This window comes from Anolis carolinensis, chromosome 4 (assembly GCF_035594765.1).
Source record: "Anolis carolinensis isolate JA03-04 chromosome 4, rAnoCar3.1.pri, whole genome shotgun sequence".
Taxonomy (NCBI): Eukaryota; Metazoa; Chordata; class Lepidosauria; order Squamata; family Dactyloidae; genus Anolis; species Anolis carolinensis.
The window spans coordinates 34,320,067-34,339,792 of NC_085844.1; the positions used below are offsets into that span (position 1 = coordinate 34,320,067).

General features: G+C 37.6%; 1 protein-coding gene across 1 annotated transcript; it reads right to left on the bottom strand.

Moving 5' to 3' along the window:
- Window positions 1–722: 722 nt before the first annotated feature.
- atp6v0d2 (ATPase H+ transporting V0 subunit d2) lies at window positions 723–19,417 on the bottom strand. Its single transcript, XM_003219536.4, has 8 exons — window positions 19,050–19,417; window positions 15,795–15,966; window positions 14,714–14,892; window positions 11,156–11,235; window positions 10,636–10,713; window positions 6,058–6,234; window positions 3,309–3,386; window positions 723–2,305 (listed from the first exon to the last, which is right to left on the bottom strand). The coding sequence occupies exons 1-8, from the start codon at window positions 19,177–19,179 to the stop codon at window positions 2,144–2,146; spliced, it is 1,056 nt and encodes a 351-aa protein (XP_003219584.1). The 5' UTR covers window positions 19,180–19,417; the 3' UTR covers window positions 723–2,143.
- Window positions 19,418–19,726: the final 309 nt, after the last annotated feature.

Genomic DNA, 19,726 nt, shown 5'->3' on the forward strand with positions numbered 1-19,726 from the left:
CTCTTTCTGAACCGATGCAGTAAGAACATCCCTGCCTTAGGGCTTCCTCATCCATTGTCCCAAACTAGAAATTTATTGGGTTTAGACATGCTCTGCTGAATCTTTCAGACACAATGCTTGCTTATTCAGATGGCGGAGATTGGCATTTTGAAAATACATAAAGGGCTTTGTAGGTATTTGTGCTGAGCTTTTGCTTTTGATCCTGCTTATCAAACCCACTTATTTTCTCTTTGCTGCATGTCCCACTCTTCCTTCATTATAATGAGAAGAATGTCATTAAAGGAAATCTTTTACATTAGCATAACAGTGTAGAAATTGTTAAGGATAGATACCTTAATCCATTTCCTCACTTCAAAGTAGAAGAAAAACAGAATTTGGATTCATGGCATAGGCCAGGAAATGTGTATGTAATTAATGAAACAAGAAGGCAATGAAGCCTTGTTATATATGCAGGTCCAATATGACTCGCACCATCCACAATTTCATTTATCCATGTCTGACAAAATATGTAATCTCTAAGCATTTTCTAGGTACCCAGACAACTCTATGGTATTCTTGGGTCAAAAGTCATTCATTTCAACATGGTTCACTATTATCTGCTGTTTTACATATCCACATGAAGTCTACAAATGTATCCCATGTGGATATGGGGCTGTACTGTATTTTTGCAACTACCGTATATGCACATAAAATAAGGAGACACACCTGATGCACACTCAAAATAGAAATAAGCATTTGATTATTTTATTATTGGACATTGAATGAAAGCAAACAGATTTGCAGTGATTGTCTAGAATACAATTTATCTTCATATCCATTTATTGCACCTTTTAAAAATCCAAACACACTATCGAAGTCCTAGAGAACTTTGATCTCCTGTTATTGCAACATATCTTAAAAGTACATATAATTGCTAGGTAGATAAGTTGTTTTTGTTCTTCTAATTTCTTGTTGGCCTTAATGATTCAATAGTATGGTATCCTAGGAGTTTTGATGTTTAACTCAAACTCTTCATCTGGTATGTGAGGAGCATACTTTAATTAAACGATAAAGCTTAAAAGAAGTATTTACCCTCTACAATTCAAATAGTAGGTGGTAGGAGGTAGTAGGTGGTAGGTGGTCTTTTCTATGCAAGACATTAAATACATTTTAAATGATGATGATGATTGGTCAGTTAAGCACAGTGTTCAATAACCAAACAGAGAGTAAAACATTATCCCTCTTAGAGTTTTCATTTCATAGTTACTTCACATAGAATATAAAGAGGCCAGTAAAACTGCTTTCAACAATAGGGCTACTGCAGACAAGCTGCTTAAAATTGTCAAGTATTCGAGATGAGCTATCTTTGTTGTGCTATTCATTTTGGGGATACAGTACCATAATTTTTGAAATGCTAGTTCAGAAAGGAAGGCCACTTACACATTGTCAAAAAAGAGAGGTCAGATGAAGCTATAGGTTTACATAAAATTCGTACATGGTAATATATGTATGGATTCAATTTCAGATTAATGGCTGCAGTTTAAACAAACATACATTATGCTATAATGGGGATAACTGATCCTCCATTAGCTTGAATATGGTTGTTCAGGCTACTGTTGAGGTACTAAATGTTAGTGAGGAACTTGATGGCCTCTGCTGTTCCTTGTCTGTCTTTTATCTTTAAGCTGGGTCAATGGCCCCTTCAAGGAGAAGATGGCTTCAACCAAAGCTGTGTACTCAACATGGTGGTCCATGACCTGGTGCTGGCCTCCAAGGCATCTGGAGGAATGAAAAGCAATTATAGCCACTGGGCACAAATATGATGCCAGATTTTGGCACACGAGGGAGGGAAATTGCAAGTTCTCCATACCAGTTTAAGGAAACACTGAAATAGAGGACGATCCTATCTCAATTAGGACACAGAATCATCTTTTTTTTGGACATCTGCAGTACTGTTGTGATTCAAAATTGCCAAATTTGTAGAATGAGCATCTTCACTTGAATAGCCCTATGAATAATTTCTAAGATGTTTCTTTCTTGATGGCCATAAAGTATACCTGCCTTCTTTCTGCAAAATGATTAGGAATGGAAGGAAGATATATTAAATTTACTAGGTATATATGATGATGTTGATATCCGTTGTACTTCTGTAATTTTCTGTACTTCAGAAAATTGGAATGTAATTGTTAATTTTTGTTCTGTGCCTCTGTGAGATGCATTCAGCAATCCATACAACATTTCTGCTTTCTTGCTCCTTCAGCTTTACATAGGCATAAAATACTCCAAAATGGAACTGGTTATTGAAGGCTAGCACATTCATTTTGACCTATAGAAAAGGGTATGAGAAATAAATTTCATTAAGAAAAAAAATTAATTGTGCATTATGTTGTTTATTCACAAGGATGCCAAAGTGCTTTATAAGCAGCCGCATCAATGAAACATTACATTTGCTTTTCTCAATAGCTGCTGGATTGAAGCAGAGCCATGGCTGAAGCTTTATGGCAACAGGGCCAGAATCAATAATGAAGAGTCTCTGAAGAAATTAACGCTTCTCCAACAGATGCAGCAGTGCAATATTCAGTAAGTTAGAGCTATTCTGGATGGAATTTCACCATTTTGGTTCCTAAATAAATGGCTCTGTGGGTATTGCTTCATTGAGAAAATGAAACAGTTTTTCCCAAAACTGCATCCATTTTTGAAATGTGAATCATGCTCTCTTATTCTTAATACACACATTTTGTATGCACCTTTCCTAATATGCCCACTTTTTGAAGTACAGTACAACCCTCACATCTACAGGGGAAATATTCCCAGGCTCTGCATGTATATACAAAACCACAGGGAACAGCAAACTGTATTGAAATGAAATGCGGTCCAAGAAAATCACAGAGTCATGCTGAAGGACCTAGAAAATATCTAGAGAGGACATTTTTGTCAGGTGTGAATAAATAAGACCCTAGACATGGGAGTCGTACTGTAGTCCATAAGAATAATGTGCTTTTGTGCTCACTTTTGCATAATATAATAAAATTGCACACACTTTTCCTAAACATTTACATTGCACATTTATTTGCTTGGGAACGAGATGGCAAAATCTAGCTGAAAAGTGTGCCCAGAGTTACCTACATGTTCAGCAGATCCAAATCTGATAAGATTGAAAAAAATATAGACTTGGCAAGTGAATTAATAGCATCTCTTTGTTTACTGTGAACAATGCCACCTCCTGAATGACCATCACCATTTTTTTAATAACTGACTCTGAGTAAGTTGAAGGTAAAATCAATATAGTGCGGCAAGAACTTCAAGCCAGAGGAAAAAAATAGTCTTACCTCATATTCAAAAAAAGCATCTTCTAGTGTTTTTTCACCTGAAGCACCTCCTATTGCTTCAAAGCAAGCTCTGTATTCCTGAAAGCATAAACAACCACCAAAGCTTTTATTTAGCTTACTTATATTATTTCTAATTCGTATAAGTAAACTTTTTGTAAATAGAATCATTGGGTGGGATCATACTGTTGTAGCCAATGAGTATCCATTAGTGTTTGTTTTCTCCACAATATTTCTTGCAAGGAATTATATTGGCTTAGTGACAGGACACATGCCTTGCATGTAGAAGTCCTAGTCTTTGACCTTAAAGGTAATAATAGTAATAATAACTTTATTTATATCCTGCCACCTAGAAAGTGAGGCTAGAAAGATAAGGCTGGAAAGGACTATTGCCTGAAATTCTATAAATTTGCTGTAAATCAGTATAGATGATTTTGAGCCAGATGGATCAATGGTCCAATTTAACATAGGGCTGTGTATGTGCATGCATCAACTACATTTACAAAGTAAGATCATTGCAGTCTTAAATGAGGTGACATTGTCTCTTGTTATTGTATGGATTGAGTATGCCTTTCAATGCATCCTCTATACAGTGTGGAACAGAGGACACTAATGTCAAATGGGTTTGTTTGAAAACGTATACTGTCAGCCTTCCATATTCACTAAGTTTAGGGAGGGAAGACCTCTACAAATAATAATAAAAGCCTCTACTACGTATTATTTTACCTGAGAGAGAACCTATCTAGGTCTATGGTCAACTTCTATTGAAAGTTCACCATATAATAGCAATGGCTGACCTGGAAAGAACATTTTCATCAAATCCAAAAATTATAAAATCTGCAAGCGTCAAACCTGCAAGTGTGGAGAACCAATTGTATGGGATTCCCTATGGCTGTGTCTTCATTCCAGTCTTGTTGCTTTGACCAGTAGATAGATCACACAGTGATTGGAACTATGCTCTATGTTGCATGAAAAAGCTATCATATGTAATCAGTGACATAGTGGCCATTTTAAGATGACAATGACTGGTTTTATTCTTCCTTGGCCTTGTAGCCACTGGGGATGCAACTCTAGTTAGCTTTACTTGAATGCCACCATGCACATTTATCAGTCCTCCTCCCTAGTTCAACCTGATTCATTTCTAACTCTATGGTGTCTAGTTGTATTTTGGGAACATGTTCACCATCATCTCAGGAGGGCAGTATATTATTAGAGTTGGATAGAATTTCAGGAAATTTCAGGACTTCTGGAGTGCACTCCCTTCTGATATGGAAAAGACCTCTAGTATATTTTCACAACAAGAAAGAATTATGTCTCTAAGGCCCCTTCCACACAGCTGAATAAAGTCCCACATTATCTGCTTTGAATTGGAATATATGGCAGCGTGGACTCAGATAACCGAGTGCAAAGCTGATATTGTGGGATTTTCCTGCCTTGATATTCTGGGTTAAATGGTTGTGTGGAAGAGCCCTTAGACACAGGGGCAGCTGATGGATCCACCAATGCTATGATGGCAATTTTACTGCCATCTTTCCTCTCACTGCTTTGAGTTGAACAAGAACTTTTCCAGTATCAAAATATGATACTGCACTGTTAGGATGGTTCTATTTAGAACAATTGCAGTGGTAAAATCCAGAGTGAATTTGCTCTCCATAACAGCAGATCCATCAGCCTCATCAATTGAACAGACCCTCAAATGCCAATTTGGCAGCATTCTCAAAAGCCAGATTCATACATTCCGTGATTTTGAGAACACCAAAGTGAAGTGGGCAGAGTCAACTAATGTGAACATTTCCCAACACATTGTACAAATTAAAATAAGTTTATGCATATCTATTTAGGAACTAATCCTGGTGCAACAGTTACCCAATAGCAAACCTGAACATAGTTTCACACAACAGTTTCTTGAACATCCTTTTCCCTTTAATTTTAGATCATGGATCACAGATAAAATAAAAAGAAAATCATGGGTGAAACAGGGAAGGCCTGGGGGCTACTTTTTCCCATCTCTGTGTTAACAGGTCTGGGCTTGCTTTTCTTGCTTACCACTCTTCTTGTTTTTACGTGTCTTCAAGTCAACTGCAACTTATAATAACCTTATCATAAGTTTTTCTTGGCAAGATTTATTCAAAGGAGATGGCCACTGCAGACACTTCCTCTTCAGCTGAGCAGGTATGATTATCCCAAGGTCACTTAGTAATTTCCATGGATGACCAGACATCTGAAGCATAATCTTAAAGACGCTGAGTTTAACATTCAAACTACTACATCATGCTGCCGCCACATTGCTCACCACTTACACCAGTCATGTTATTGAGCAGTTAAACTCTTTGGTCAGTGAGATTATTCTGCCTCAGCTAGTCAGACTCCATATAAAATTTGACAGGTCAAAAACAGTGTCCTCCCTTGGCAACTGCTGCATGTACTTCCCTGAGGCTCCTTCTACACTGGATTATATGAATCTACACTGCCATATAAAATCCAGGTTATCTGTTTTGAACTGGATTATATGGCAGTGTAGACTCATATAATCCAGTTCAAAGCAGATAATGTGGATTATCTGCTTTGATAATCTAGATTATATGAAAGTGTAGAAAGGGCCTTAGTCTTGGTGAAAGTCATCTCCTGCTTAACTTCCTTTCATTTAGAATCTGGCTGAACAAATGCCTAATGTTCTTTCTTTGGCACGGCACATCGTGGAATGTTGTAAACACAGCATGCTTTTGTTAATAGCTATCTTGTATTTACATACAGCGTAGTAGTCTGCAACGCCCTTCACTTGCTCATAATCCTCCGCGTTGGCAAGCATATCTAAGCCTTCTGGATACAGTTTCCCGCACGTTGGATAGAGCTTCTGTCTGTCTTCTTTACTTAGTTCAGTGCCAAATGAATTGATGGTGATAATAAAAGCCCGCCGGTCTGCTTCAAACTGAATTTTAAAAAGAACACTTTTAACCAATTTGAAGTCATACAGTTTTAATCATTGGAAATCATTTGGGAGATGTCTCCTATTAAGTTAAATGTTAACCATAAGTATTGAAGGGGGGGGTCACATTTCTTCTTCTTTGCCATGGCTGATAGAAAGCAGCTGCAAGATTTCTGAGCAAATGGTTTGTTTTGATTTCAATAACAGAAAGGTTAACGAAACATATTTTCTGCCAATTGGGAATTCACGTTATTTCCAGCAATGAAAGATAGCACAAAAGGCCTTTGAACAAGTGCAAACACTATTAGCAACTATGTAGCAGAAGCCAATTAAAAAAACAAGTTAAACATGCCAAGTTTTGATTAGAAAATTCTATCACTCTGATACTTGGCAATGACTCCCCACCTTAGTTTTACATAGAATTTCCTTGTGGGTAGGAGCACCCAGGCAATGAAGACTTAAACAGGAGCATGTACCTCACTTCATACCAACTTGAAATCATAGAATCATAGAATCATAGAATCATAGAATAGTAGAGTTGGAAGAGACCACATGGGCCATCCAGTCCAACCCCCTGCTAAGAAGCAGGAAATCGCATTCAAAGCACCCCCGACAGATGGCCATCCAGCCTCTGCTTAAAAGCCTCCAAAGAAGGAGCCTCCACCACGGCCCCGGGGAGAGAGTTCCACTGTCAAACAGCTCTCACAGTGAGGAAGTTCTTCCTGATGTTCAGGTGGAATCTCCTTTCCTGTAGTTTGAAGCCATTGTTCCGTGTCCTAGTCTGCAGGGCAGCAGAAAACAAGCTTGCTCCCTCCTCCCTATGACTTCCCTTCACGTATTTGTACATGGCTATCATGTCTCCTCTCAGCCTTCTCTTCTGCAGGCTAAACACGCCCAGCTCTTTAAGCCGCTCCTCATAGGGCTTGTTCTCCAGACCCTTAATCATTTTAGTCGCCCTCCTCTGGACGCTTTCCAGCTTGTCAACATCTCCCTTCAACTGTGGTGCCCAAAATTGGACACAGTATTCCAGGTGTGGTCTGACCAAGGCAGAATAGAGGGGGAGCATAACTTCCCTGGATCTAGATGCTATTCCCCTATTGATGCAGGCCAGAATCCCATTGGCTTTTTTAGCAGCTGCATCACATTGTTGGCTCATGTTTAACTTGTTGTCCACAAGGACTCCAAGGTCTTTTTCGCACACACTGCTGTCAAGCCAGGCGTCCCCCATTCTGTATCTTTGATTTCCATTTTTTCTGCCAAAGTGAAGTATCTTGCATTTGTCCCTGTTGAACTTCATTTTGTTAGTTTTGGCCCATCTCTCTAGTCTGTCAAGATCGTTTTGACAGACCAAATATATGTGAGGTCTTACATTTCAGTCTACAAAAGTTACCGAGACCTATATTTTTCATGGCAAAAGAATGCATGATCCAAATAATAATAAAAATAAAACAACAACAACAACAACAACTTTATTTTTGTATCCCGCCTCTATCTCCCCAAAGGGACCCAGGGTGACTTACACATGGCACAAATCTGTGTGCTTATATGTGTAAACTAACATTTGGGTGTCAAGTATATCTTGAATAATACTTTCATACATATTGAGGCCCCTTCTACATTGTCATATAATCCAGTTCAAAGCAGATAATCTGAATTTATATGGCCATGTAAGAGGGGCCTTAGTATCCTTATGGCCAGATTATTTGATTTTTTATATAATGACAAGCAGTGGTATTGAACTAAACCTGAATTCTCTTTCTTTTTGAAAGTAAGAAAGAATCTAGTGGATTTCTGTTAAAAATTATGTATGTGCCTGATCAATTGCATACTTTCATTTGCTCTGACAGGTCTTAATGTTACCAAATTCAGGCAGACATGTATTGGACATACGTTATTTTTCACATAATCAGTGCCTATAGGTGATTCATGCAAAAAAAAAGAAAAGAAAAAGAAACGTGAGGCTAATAAAGAGTGCATTTAAACTGTTTCGAAATTTTAAAATATAGCAAAGTATAGATCTCATGTAAAATCCTGAAATGGGAGACCCGTGCATTTTTACAATCTACATTATACATTATACATTATTCTTTTCTGCTTCTGCTTCTGCTTCTTCTTTTTTTTTGCATGAATCACCCCGATATCATAGACAAACAAGTGGCAGAGTATATTAAAATCACAGCAATTGAGAAAAAACTGGGAATATGTAATGCATAATATAAGCAGCACAACAATGACACCATCCTATTCAGGATCTACCTACAGAAAATTAATTCCATAAAGAGGCAGATGATGATATGCCAGCCAAAATGTCTGGAGCAGAATTTAAAATACCAGATCTGCAACATTCAACCCAAGAGCTATTTTGTAGCTGTCAATTTTGTAAATAAATCTATTACAACAAGGCACAGAATTCAATATATGAGACTCTGTCCAAAAGATTTATATCAGTGATGGATTCAAACTATTATTTCTTTTCTTCTGAATGAATGCTATTAACATGTGAGTCCATAATTCAAATTTATTTTTTAAGCTGTCTGCAGATATTATCAATAACAGGGAAAAATACAGAGGGCCATATATATCATTAGGCAGAGTAAAATGACTGCTTCAGATGACAGTGGTTGGGAAATAGAGCAGTGGTCGTCCAGCAGTCATTTATTTTGAATGCCACAGAAGTATATCGCACGGATTGTCCTTTACATCTGAAGTTAGTGGATACTGCCTCAACGTCCATGTTGACACAAAAATTCAACTACTAGTCCTGTCCTCTCCTGCACTAGGAATGATGTAGTAGGGTGTCACTGCCTTTTCTTTTATTTCAAAAAGGAATATGGATAAGCAGCTTATTACAGCCTGACACAGTACTCTTCTACACCAGGTACTTTAGCAAGTGTAAATCTGCCCCGGAGCAATTGAATCCAGAGGCATTGTCTAAATAGCCCAGGAGTACATTCACTCCAATGGTGTGGTCCACATCCCAATGTTGCAATCACCACAACTATTCCTAGCCAGCCACGGAGTTCCTGGCCATTGTGGCCACCTCTGTGGATGCCAGAATGAGGTACCCTGAAAACAAGCAAAGACGAAGGGGGCATCATGGGCAGGATCCATCCCTGTGCTGATGAGTGCAAGAAAAGAGTGATGGCACTCATTTCCAGACGGGCAGTGGATGTGGCTGAATCAAACTGATCCTACTGTTTAGACTGCCTCAAAACTGCAGGATATACCATAGTTTCCAGCAAACTCGAGAACATCCCCTAACTTCCTGTAATGAAGTAAAATCGATTTAAAACAATACAAAATATGAAACTCACTGGAAGTCACTGTGTGTCATGGGGATAACTAGTAGTCAATTCGGAATGAGTCCAGAATTGAGTGCCAGTGTAAAAAACTGTGAAGCAATAATGATTACTAAGCCTTTCCTATGTTTAGTATTACAATGTAATTTTTTTAGATCTAATTAAAAGCCTGGGGTGTAATTTGAAATACTGGACTCATTATATAATAAACATATATAAACATAATGAGTCCAGTCATAATTGTGACCAGAACACATAAGTGGACAAGGTTTAAATGTTCTCTCAATTATATATATATATATATATATATATATATATATATATATATATATATACACACACACACACACACACACACACACACACACACACATACACATACACACACACATATACATACACGCACACACACACATATGTGTGTGTGTGCATTATTTTTTTCCTCAGAGGGCTGAATTTTTAAATAAAAATCTATTTAGCTTTTTTTTAAAAAAAAAATGCATACCTCTGCAAGCCTATTTCATGTCTATTTCATGAACAACATCAATATGGCATGTTAATTTGTATATTGTGTATTTGCCTCTTGTGTCTGTGTCATGCTTCATTATTGTTGTACCTCATGTTTAATTTTTTTTATTAAAGTAGTTCATTAAGGCTCATAAGTAAAGTTAATAAATAAATAATCAGAAACAGCACACACTTCTGTTGCTGTGAAAAAAAGGATAAAGGTTCTAAACTGCACTCGATTTATTTAAATAACATCTAATTTGGTTCTCGGTTCTGTTTTAAAGTGAGGTGGTTTTTAGCCTAAAAACCCTCAAAATCATTGTACGAAATTTAAATGCATTATTTATATGACCACCAGTGTTTGGATCACATTCACTTATAAAACTGAGGAAGGATGAAATACAACCAACTCAGATTCTTTCACATTAAATGTTCAAGCAGACTGCATAGCACATAGCTTATCAAAAAAAACCCTCATGTGAGGCCAACTGCAATACCACAAATGTCCAGCCACATGATTATTACAGGCCCTGCAGGTCACTTTTAAGTGAACTCTATGGTAACCAGGTTTATTACACAGTGACTAAAATTTTCTTACCTCCAAAAGTGGGCACATTATATCTGCTGTACTGCCACCTTGTTTTTTGCAGAAAGTATAAAATGCCTCGAGGTAAGACTAAAAAACAAAAGACAACAATGAAATCAAATCTTCCTTGAAGGATTGACAACAAACTTTAGCAACAAAGCCGGGGGGCACCACCGAGAAGGCCCTCTTCCTCTTCCCCATCAATTGTGCTTGTGATGGTGGCAGTACCGTGAGAGGGCCTCACCGGTTATATTGGACAACCTAGGAAATTCTAGAAAGGACCCCTCTCTTGCTGGGTTCTCTAGCATGACTGTATGGTCAACTTCTGTCAGAGGTATATCACAGAATTCATTAGAGGACATAGAAAAATATCTAAAGGGGACATATTTTGTTGGTCATTGATAAATGCAGCTGTTGATATGGATCCCATGAGCATAGGGGTCATACTATACTATACTGTACTGTACTGTACTGTACTGTACTACATTCTGTTCTTAATCAAGGTGAATGTTATGGTTGCAGCAGTATTTACCTTATATAGCTTGTTGCGCATGATTTCAATGTTCATTTCATCCAGGTCAGTTTCAGATACACAGTCTTGAAAGAAATCAGCTGAAAGCAGACATTTGTTTTAAAGCAAGCTCAGTTTTCCCTGATATAACTAAAGATGAAGACATTGGTTAAACGACAGCAACAACTACCCTGCAATGGCTCAAGGGGCAAGATTACTTCTTCCTAGAATCAAGTTCATATAGATTGAGAACATCAGACCATGTTCTCCTCAAGAGATTCCTGCCCTTTGAAATCACACAATGCCTTCCCTACTAAACATCCATGCCATCTTTTTTCGTACATAGAGATGCACACAGACCTCCTCAGCTGTCTGCTTGGAAAATGCCTCTGTTATATCCAATAAGTGGTAAGAGATTACAGAAGATTTGTTTACATGCTTATTGTTCCACCTTTCTCCCTGTATGGGACCCAAGGAAGCTCACAATGTAATTAAAATGAAATCTGGCTAAAACCAAAAGTTAATTTAATGAAACATCCCATTAAAATTAGCACTAATATAAAATATATCAGCGCAGATAACATTATATTAAAATATTTCTGTAACAACCTGTTAGTCAAGTCCGTTATAATTCTGGTCCTTGTCTATATTGAAATTGTTTGGTCACTTTATAGCTGATTTCCACCTCAGAATTCATCTTTCCCTTTTGTGTGCCTTTCATGTACGTCCTATCTGATATAGACACTTTTACCACTTTGGTTGTTGCCCATTCATGTCCTATTGGACGTTTTACTGGCATGTGATGACTGTTAATTATTTTGTGTTTTTAATTATGTTTTTTTAATCACAACCTGTTTAAATTGTTTTTTATTATGATGTTGCTGTATAATTGATGACTCTATGATGTTAAATGTATTGATTGGGCCTGTTCCCATGTGAGCCGCTCTGAGTCCCCGTTGGGGGAGATGGAAGCGGCATACAAAAATAAAGTTATTATTATTATATTATTAGTAGCCAAAGGCTGTCCAAGTGAAAAGGTCTTTGTGTCTTGAGTGAAAGACAGGAGAGAACCTCTAGGCCCCAACCTAGACTGTATTCACACTACAGAATTATAACACATTAACGACCAGGACTCAATGCTGTGAAATTCTGGGATTTGTAGTTTTGTGTGCTATTTGCCCTTCTATGCTAGAGACCTTTGGTGCCACAGAGTACTATAAATCCCAGGAATTGTTGTATATATGTACAGCAAGATGATGTGGTTTAAAATGGTAGGCTTGTTATTCTTTACCAGGTGCCTAGTTGGCAATGCTAGGATAAATTCTAATCAACTCCATAATGTTTTGCATAGTGAAAAACAGGTAGATACCACAATCACATTCAGATTTTCAGTTCGCTTCTTTCACATCAACTCTAGTTTTGATACTAAATGCTGCTGGCTGCTTTTAAGGTTTTTGGGAAGGAGTGACTCTTGCATAGCACTGCATTATTACTTGTTTTCACTAATCTCTGAAGACTTGTTGCAAGGCATTCTGGAAAGCAACCTGTAACAGTTCTGGGTGTTTTCACTGCTGAGAAAACCTTGCAGGCTCAAAGAATAGTCTTGAAAATAAGGGAATCTGGCTTTCTGCAGTGGCTGGATGCAAAACTGCCTGACAATCATACAATGAATAAAATGTGTACATTTTTGGAATCCAAACTACAGTAGAATCTTGCTTATCCAACATAAACAGGCTGGCAGAACATTGGATAAGCGAAAATGTTGGATAATAAGGAGGGATTAAGGAAAGGCCCATTAAACGTCAAATTACATTATGATTTTACAAATTAAGCACCAAAACATCATGTTTTACAACAAATCGACAGAAAAAGCAGTTCAATACATGGTAGTGTTATGTAGTAATTTCTGTATTTACGAATTTAGCATCAAAACATCGCAATGTATTGAAAACATTGACTATAAAAACATTGACTACTCAAAGGCAGACTGTGTTGGATAATACAGAACATAGGATGAGCGAAGGTTGGATAAGCAAGACTCTACTGTAGTTGAAAGCTAAGGACTGTGTAAGATTCAAAACACAGAGACCCCTTCAAGTCAAATTGTAATAAAATATATGTGTGTGTAGTGTGGGGAAAGATTTGAGAAATCCTCAATACTATTGCAGTCCCTATGTCCTGGGTGTTGTGAAATGACATAGATTTGGATGGGATTTTATTAGACCAAGTATCAGCTTGGGGGCTACATATTGTCCTCCAAGGTCATTTATGCAACCCACCGTCCTTCCAGGTTTCTGTAGACTCCTCCCCGTTTGTTTGTTTGTTTGTTTTTGTTTGTGAAAAGGATGAATTGTATCAATGATATCCTCCAAGAGAGGCAATTCATTATCAGATGGTACGCCTGCACTGTTTATCCTTTCCTTCCATTGTTTCTTCAAGCCTGAAGTGGACTTCTGGTCACTTCTCTTTTTTTGTCTCTTTTGATATCCTTTGGGGGTGTCAGATAGGGGCAGAAAATTGTTGCCCACACCTTTCAAATTTGCTCACCTCTGTCGTAAACATTATTTTATGAACAGGATACTCTTTTTTATTATTCATTAATTGTTTGGTCTCTGTAAAGTTATAAACTTGTGGAGCAGACATGAAACCAAATGAAGCCCAACTATATGTGGTAGCTCTTACTTGTTCTTTCTTTTTGTTTAAAAATATTCTGTAGGCAATGTTCAATGCAAGGAGGAGGAGGAGAAGAGAATGAAGAATGCGACAAATCTGATCTTAATTCAATAGTTTGATTTCATTTTGATCTTCACTTTTGTTTTTTATTTTAGCTATATTGTTTTTTTAAATAGTAAGCCACTTTGAATTCCAGTTTTGAGAAAAAAACCCAGAAAATAAACAAAAAACAAATAAAACACAACAAAATAAGCAAGAGGACATGCTCAAAGTAGCAAAAGAAGAAGAATAAGAGGAGGAGGAGGAGGAGGAGGAGGAGGAGGAGGAGGAGGAGGAGGAGGAATAAGAAGGGGGGCTTCAAACTATAGGAAAGGAGATTCCACCTGAACATAAGGAAGAACTTCTTCCCTGTGAGAGCTGTTCAGCAGTGAAACTCTCTGCCCTGGAGTGTGGTGGAGGCTCCTTCTTTGGAGGCTTTTAAGCCGAGGCTGGATGGCCATCTGTTGGGGGTGCTTTGAATGTAACTTTCCTACTTCTTGGCAGGGGATTGGATTGGATGGCCCACAAAGTCTCTTCCAACTCTATGATTCTATGATTATTCTAGGAGGGGAGGAGCAGAAGAAAGAAGAAGAAGAGGAGAAATACCAAAAAAGACCTCAGAAAGCCCATAATTTTGTGCATTGCAATCTGAAATTTTAAAAGCTTTTAGAAAATATCTGAAGAGATTGCTTATGTCCCCATGGAAATACAGTATGTGCACAAAATTGCTGTTTTTAAAGTCCCGGAAGGCTGTTTTAGGGCCCAGGAGGGGGCCTTTTTATTCCAAATATTTGGGTTGCTAGTGGCCCTGTTGACCTATCCTTTCTCATTCCACTCTTGACATTCATACATTGTTAAGAGACTTACCTAATGGTGTGTCCACCAAGATTGCATTAAACAATTCTGCAGGATTTGGAGCAATACTAACAGCTTCCATTTGTTCAAAGTTGCCCAAGGGATGGCACTTCAGAACCAGTTCATCTATAGGTCGTTGGCGCAGTGTGCCAGTAATGAGCAGAATTACATTGTCAATCATGTAGCTGTACCTAATGGGAGAAAGGAAAAAGTCGATAAACAATTCTTTCTTCCTAGGGGAAAAGAAAATCCACATAAAATAAAATCCCAGCAGCCACTAAACTTTGGCAAATGTCAAAACTGGATAAAATAGGCAGGATTTTGCCAATCAGCTTCTAGTTCTTTCCCATCATGATTTTTACAGGGTGCTGTAGTAGAAAAAGGCTAAGGAAAGCAGACATGTACAAAATGCATCGATATATCAATATTAAATTGTTTATTATGCTTTTATTATGCTTTTAGTCTGTTTAAATTATCTTTGTTTGAAATATTGTCTCCTTAACATCCATGATATGGAGTCACACATACACACACACACACACCCTCCAACTTTTCACAGATGTCCAATTGCACTTGACCACACCTTTAACATCTCAATTTCGTGTTGCTCATGAGACTGAGATGTTAAAGGGCCATAGCCAAAACAAAAATCAGGGGAGGGGGTGAAACTTTTTTTTTTAGCGAATCGTGAAGAGACATCAGAGAATCTTTGTAAATGTGGCTATTAAATATCTCTGCTCATCACCTAAAGGAAAGACATAGGCTTGCATAACATTTTCCTATATTAATTGATATACTATGTCGATATACTGAAATAACAATTCAAATATGCAAACCTGTATTCTCTTTCTTTGTCTTTTTGTGATGTGTTTTTGGAGATACTTTAAGTGGTTGCTGTAATCTTAAATTTTCATCCAGCAACAAACAATAAAATAAAAGCAATTTAATATAGAAATGTAAGCATAGAAATAATATAATAAATATATTATCATTTAGAGGCACTATAGGGAAGTACTAGTGTTGAGAGCATTCTTGGGATGTTGTTTAATTTATGCGTAAAATTTCCAATATTGGAGCAGGTAACGTTACTTACGTAATGAAGTTTAGGAATGTAGAAAGTGGCTCAAAGGCATGGTTTCGAAAATACTGAAATTCTGCCAGTAGTTTAGATTTTAGTTTGTCATCAATAATAGAAACAGTCAAGGGACCAGTTTCATTGGCCAAGAAATTCCCATAGTCTGTGGTTTGCAAGTGTAACTTCAGATCTAAAAACAGAATTGAAGAAAACAACAAAAATAAATCTTATTTTTTGTAAAGAAACAATGGGGGTTACAATACTAACTCATACTTTTTTCTTCTTACAGTCTATTGCCAAGCTCAGACTTTAGTACAAAATAATTCTTTGTTTAGTTAAACCATATTTTGCTGTAATTTCCAGATTTCACTACAAATAATAGTTCTGGAGTCTAATGATCCACAATGTTTTTTAAAATAGCTAAAACTCCCTTAAGGTAAAGGTAAAGGTTTTCCCCTGACATTAAGTCCAGTCATGTCTGGGGGTTGGTGCTCATCTCCATTTCTAAGACGAAGACTCGCCGTTGTCTGCAGATACCTCCAAGGTCATGTGGCCTGCATGACTGCAGGAAGTGCCGTTACCTTCCCACCAGAGCAGTACCTATTGATCTACACACATTTGCATGATTTTGAACTGCTAGTTTGGCAGAAGCTGGGGCTAACAGTGGGAGCTCACCCAGTTCCCCAGCTTTGAACCATCAACTTTTTGGTGTGCAAGTTCAGCAGCTTAGCAGTCTAACCTGCTGCACCATCAGGGGCTCCAAAACTCCCTTAGAAAACAGTTTATAAAACCAAGGATGGCTGATAGTATTAACAATTAGGAAACCATTGGGATCAGAATAACTGATCTCAAAGCTCTCAATATACCAAACTCCCTTTGAAAGTCACTTGAATCTGGAGTTGCTTGAATCCTTATGAAGCTTCTTTATGCGGTCTTTAATGACACCATTAGAGGTCAGTGCTTACCTACCTGTATAGCCTCTGATATTTCTGCTTTAAACTGAAGCATGCCAGTAGAAACTAAGAAAGGTTTGCACATTAAATAGAGTACTGTATAATTACAAACAAGGCTCTGTTGGTAAAATATTGTACAGATTGTATCTTTACAAGCAGCATAGGGACACTCTCACATAACCAAAGGCATTCAACGTTCTGCTGCATTGTGACTTATTCTCATAGAAAAACGTGGATGTCAAACTCACATTACAAGATGACCATGAAGTAATCCATACCTTAGCTAGTCCTTGTGATTTCAAACCCATGACTTAGACAGAGAATCTTATAATGACTTTTAGACATACAGTATATATTTGTGTTAGAATGCAGAATATGTGTGGGATCCTGGCGCCCACTCTTTTGTCTCCACAGATATTTTGGATGTTTACTTATACCATCCCAAACAATTGGCTACAGTGCTTGAGGCTGATGGGAACTTTACTCCGATACAGTGCATCTGATGGGAATACGGGAGAGGGCCTTTTTGGTGGTTTCTCCAAGCCTGTGGAACTCCTCCCTGCTGGGGAGGTTGTGGGTGGGATTTGGGGATGTGTATGTTTAAAATGCATTTCAATTATATTAATGTTTTAACTATATTTTAACCATACACACAGTACTATTAAACTGTTTATTATTTTTTGTATTCATCTTTTTTTAAATGGATCAAAGTGTGTTGTTGTTAGCTGCCTTGAGTCCCCTTGGGAAAAAAGTGGGGTATAACTAAAGTAAATAATAAATAAATAATGGCAGCAAGTTTGGGGAAGACTGGACTAGAGTGGTTAACTTGGATACTTGGAGAGATCCAAATGGAAATGGAAAATATTTCAACAACGAATGACTTTGTACTAGAATGACCTTATGCCAGCCCCTATTTTCCAGACTAGCCTATCCCATGAGGTTTCCATAAGGTGTGTAGGTTCCATTCACATGACTGCATGAGCAGCTGTGAACAATACTTGCTCCGCAAGCCAGAATCATATTGCAAACCCAGCTGAAATCTCCTGATACAATATTCTACGCTTTCTCAGCACTGTGGCTGTCCCTGTTTTTAGGCAGAGTGAGGCAGTTGCCTCATGCAACAAATGAGTGCTGACCATTTTGTCCTTTGCCTCAGGCAGCCCTGGATGATTTTAGAGGATAAAATTCTAAGACATCATTGTATTAGTCTGAGATATCAGTATGCAAAGGGATCTTGTGTCACTAATACTCTACGAAAGTTTATATTACCAACCGTTCTTTCAGCAAAGGTGTTACATGATCCCTTTGCATGAATGATATAGTTACTGTATGCATAAAAATGCATTCCTCAACTTGCCATTTCTGCAGTGGGATAGCAATACTAAAAGAAACATCTAAATTGTCTAATGCATGTAATTCCCAATTAAGTATCAGGTAAAGCACAACATCCAGTTTCATAACCACTGTGACTTGTGTTGCCAAATAATGTAGACACTGAGCTATCTTTAGAACTTTACAAATTGGTCTGATGTGGAAGGAATTGCTTTGTACTCCCTCTGCATAAAATTAGAAATATGACTATGCCTTTCCTGCCCTGAAAGCTTCTCAGAGGCCTACCCTTCTTCTTTCTAGAGCAAGACTGTTTTATACAAAATGGGATACGGAGGATCATCTATTGCTGCTAATGTTTGCTGTTTTACCTGCTAAGCCATAACAGCAACAGCAAAACAATTGTAGACATAGCCTGTAATAATGAGACAAATTATTGGGTGTAAGATACTAGTCCTATTGACCTGATGCAGTGGCTTGATATGAAAATGGACTAGCTTATGAATATGAACAGAATACACCTCATTCCAATATGATAGAACATTGAGCTACCAACATGACAGACCTAAATCTTAGGGTTAGGATAATGGTTCGGAAAGTTCATTTTTTTTTTTGGACTATAGCTCAAAAATGAATCTTGCAGTCAGAACCTGATATGCTGGCCAAAGGTATTCAGAGAGCTGTAGTATAAGCAAGTAAACCTTCCAACCTTTGCATGATTTCTACAGTGCATTGTTTTTACAGTATAGATGCCTTCTCAGTCACCATTTTCTCATTTTATTTCTGCTGTCTAGTTACTTCTCTTTTGGATAATCCTGTTTTATTCTCCATCTAGCTTAGTAATATTGTTAACATCCTATTCCATTCAAAGTTAGTGCATCAAATATAACATTCAACATGCTCCCCACAAATTCCTGAGTGAGACATAGATACCAGGCACTACTGGTACATTCAATGTCACACAATTGAACTTCAATTTAACTCAACTCACCTTCCAGTGTTTCACATTGTGCCAGGTTGACATAGTCAGAGTTCTGCAAGATTCCAGCTTTAAAGCCACGAACCAGCCCCTCTAGATAACCGTGGTCCACATTGAAGTAAAATTCTGAACAGCCAGGCATAGTGGATGAAAGACGTGGGTGTCTCCCTGTGCTCAGAAAGTACTGCTTCTTGTCTTTGACTTCAGAAGATTTTAATCAAGAGTCACTAGATCTAGCTGGGTTTTAACTGAGTTGTGTCTTCCTGGTTCATTGTTTCCAGTACAGCATAACTGCAGCATCTGTACTGCTTACACAACATAAACTCACTAGGCAGAAGTAAATGTCATGATTTCCTATTAGAAATGAATGGTGCGATGGGTGAAGGGACAAAATAAGAAAAAGGAACGAGAAAAGATATTACAAGTTTATGGATTTGGCCTGACTTGAGAGTATTGCCTTTGAAATATGATTAAATGATGTAATCAGAAAGAACAGATGGCACTTTTGGATCAACAAATTTTGTGAATTATGATAAGCAGTATTACAAATTATTTACTGTATTTATTTTTTATTCTTTTTTTATAAGTTATTTGCTCTACATCAAGCAACTACAAAATAATAAAAAGCAATAAATCAGCCTATAATAAAACTAATAAACCAGTCAACAAATAATACATCAGGAACAATT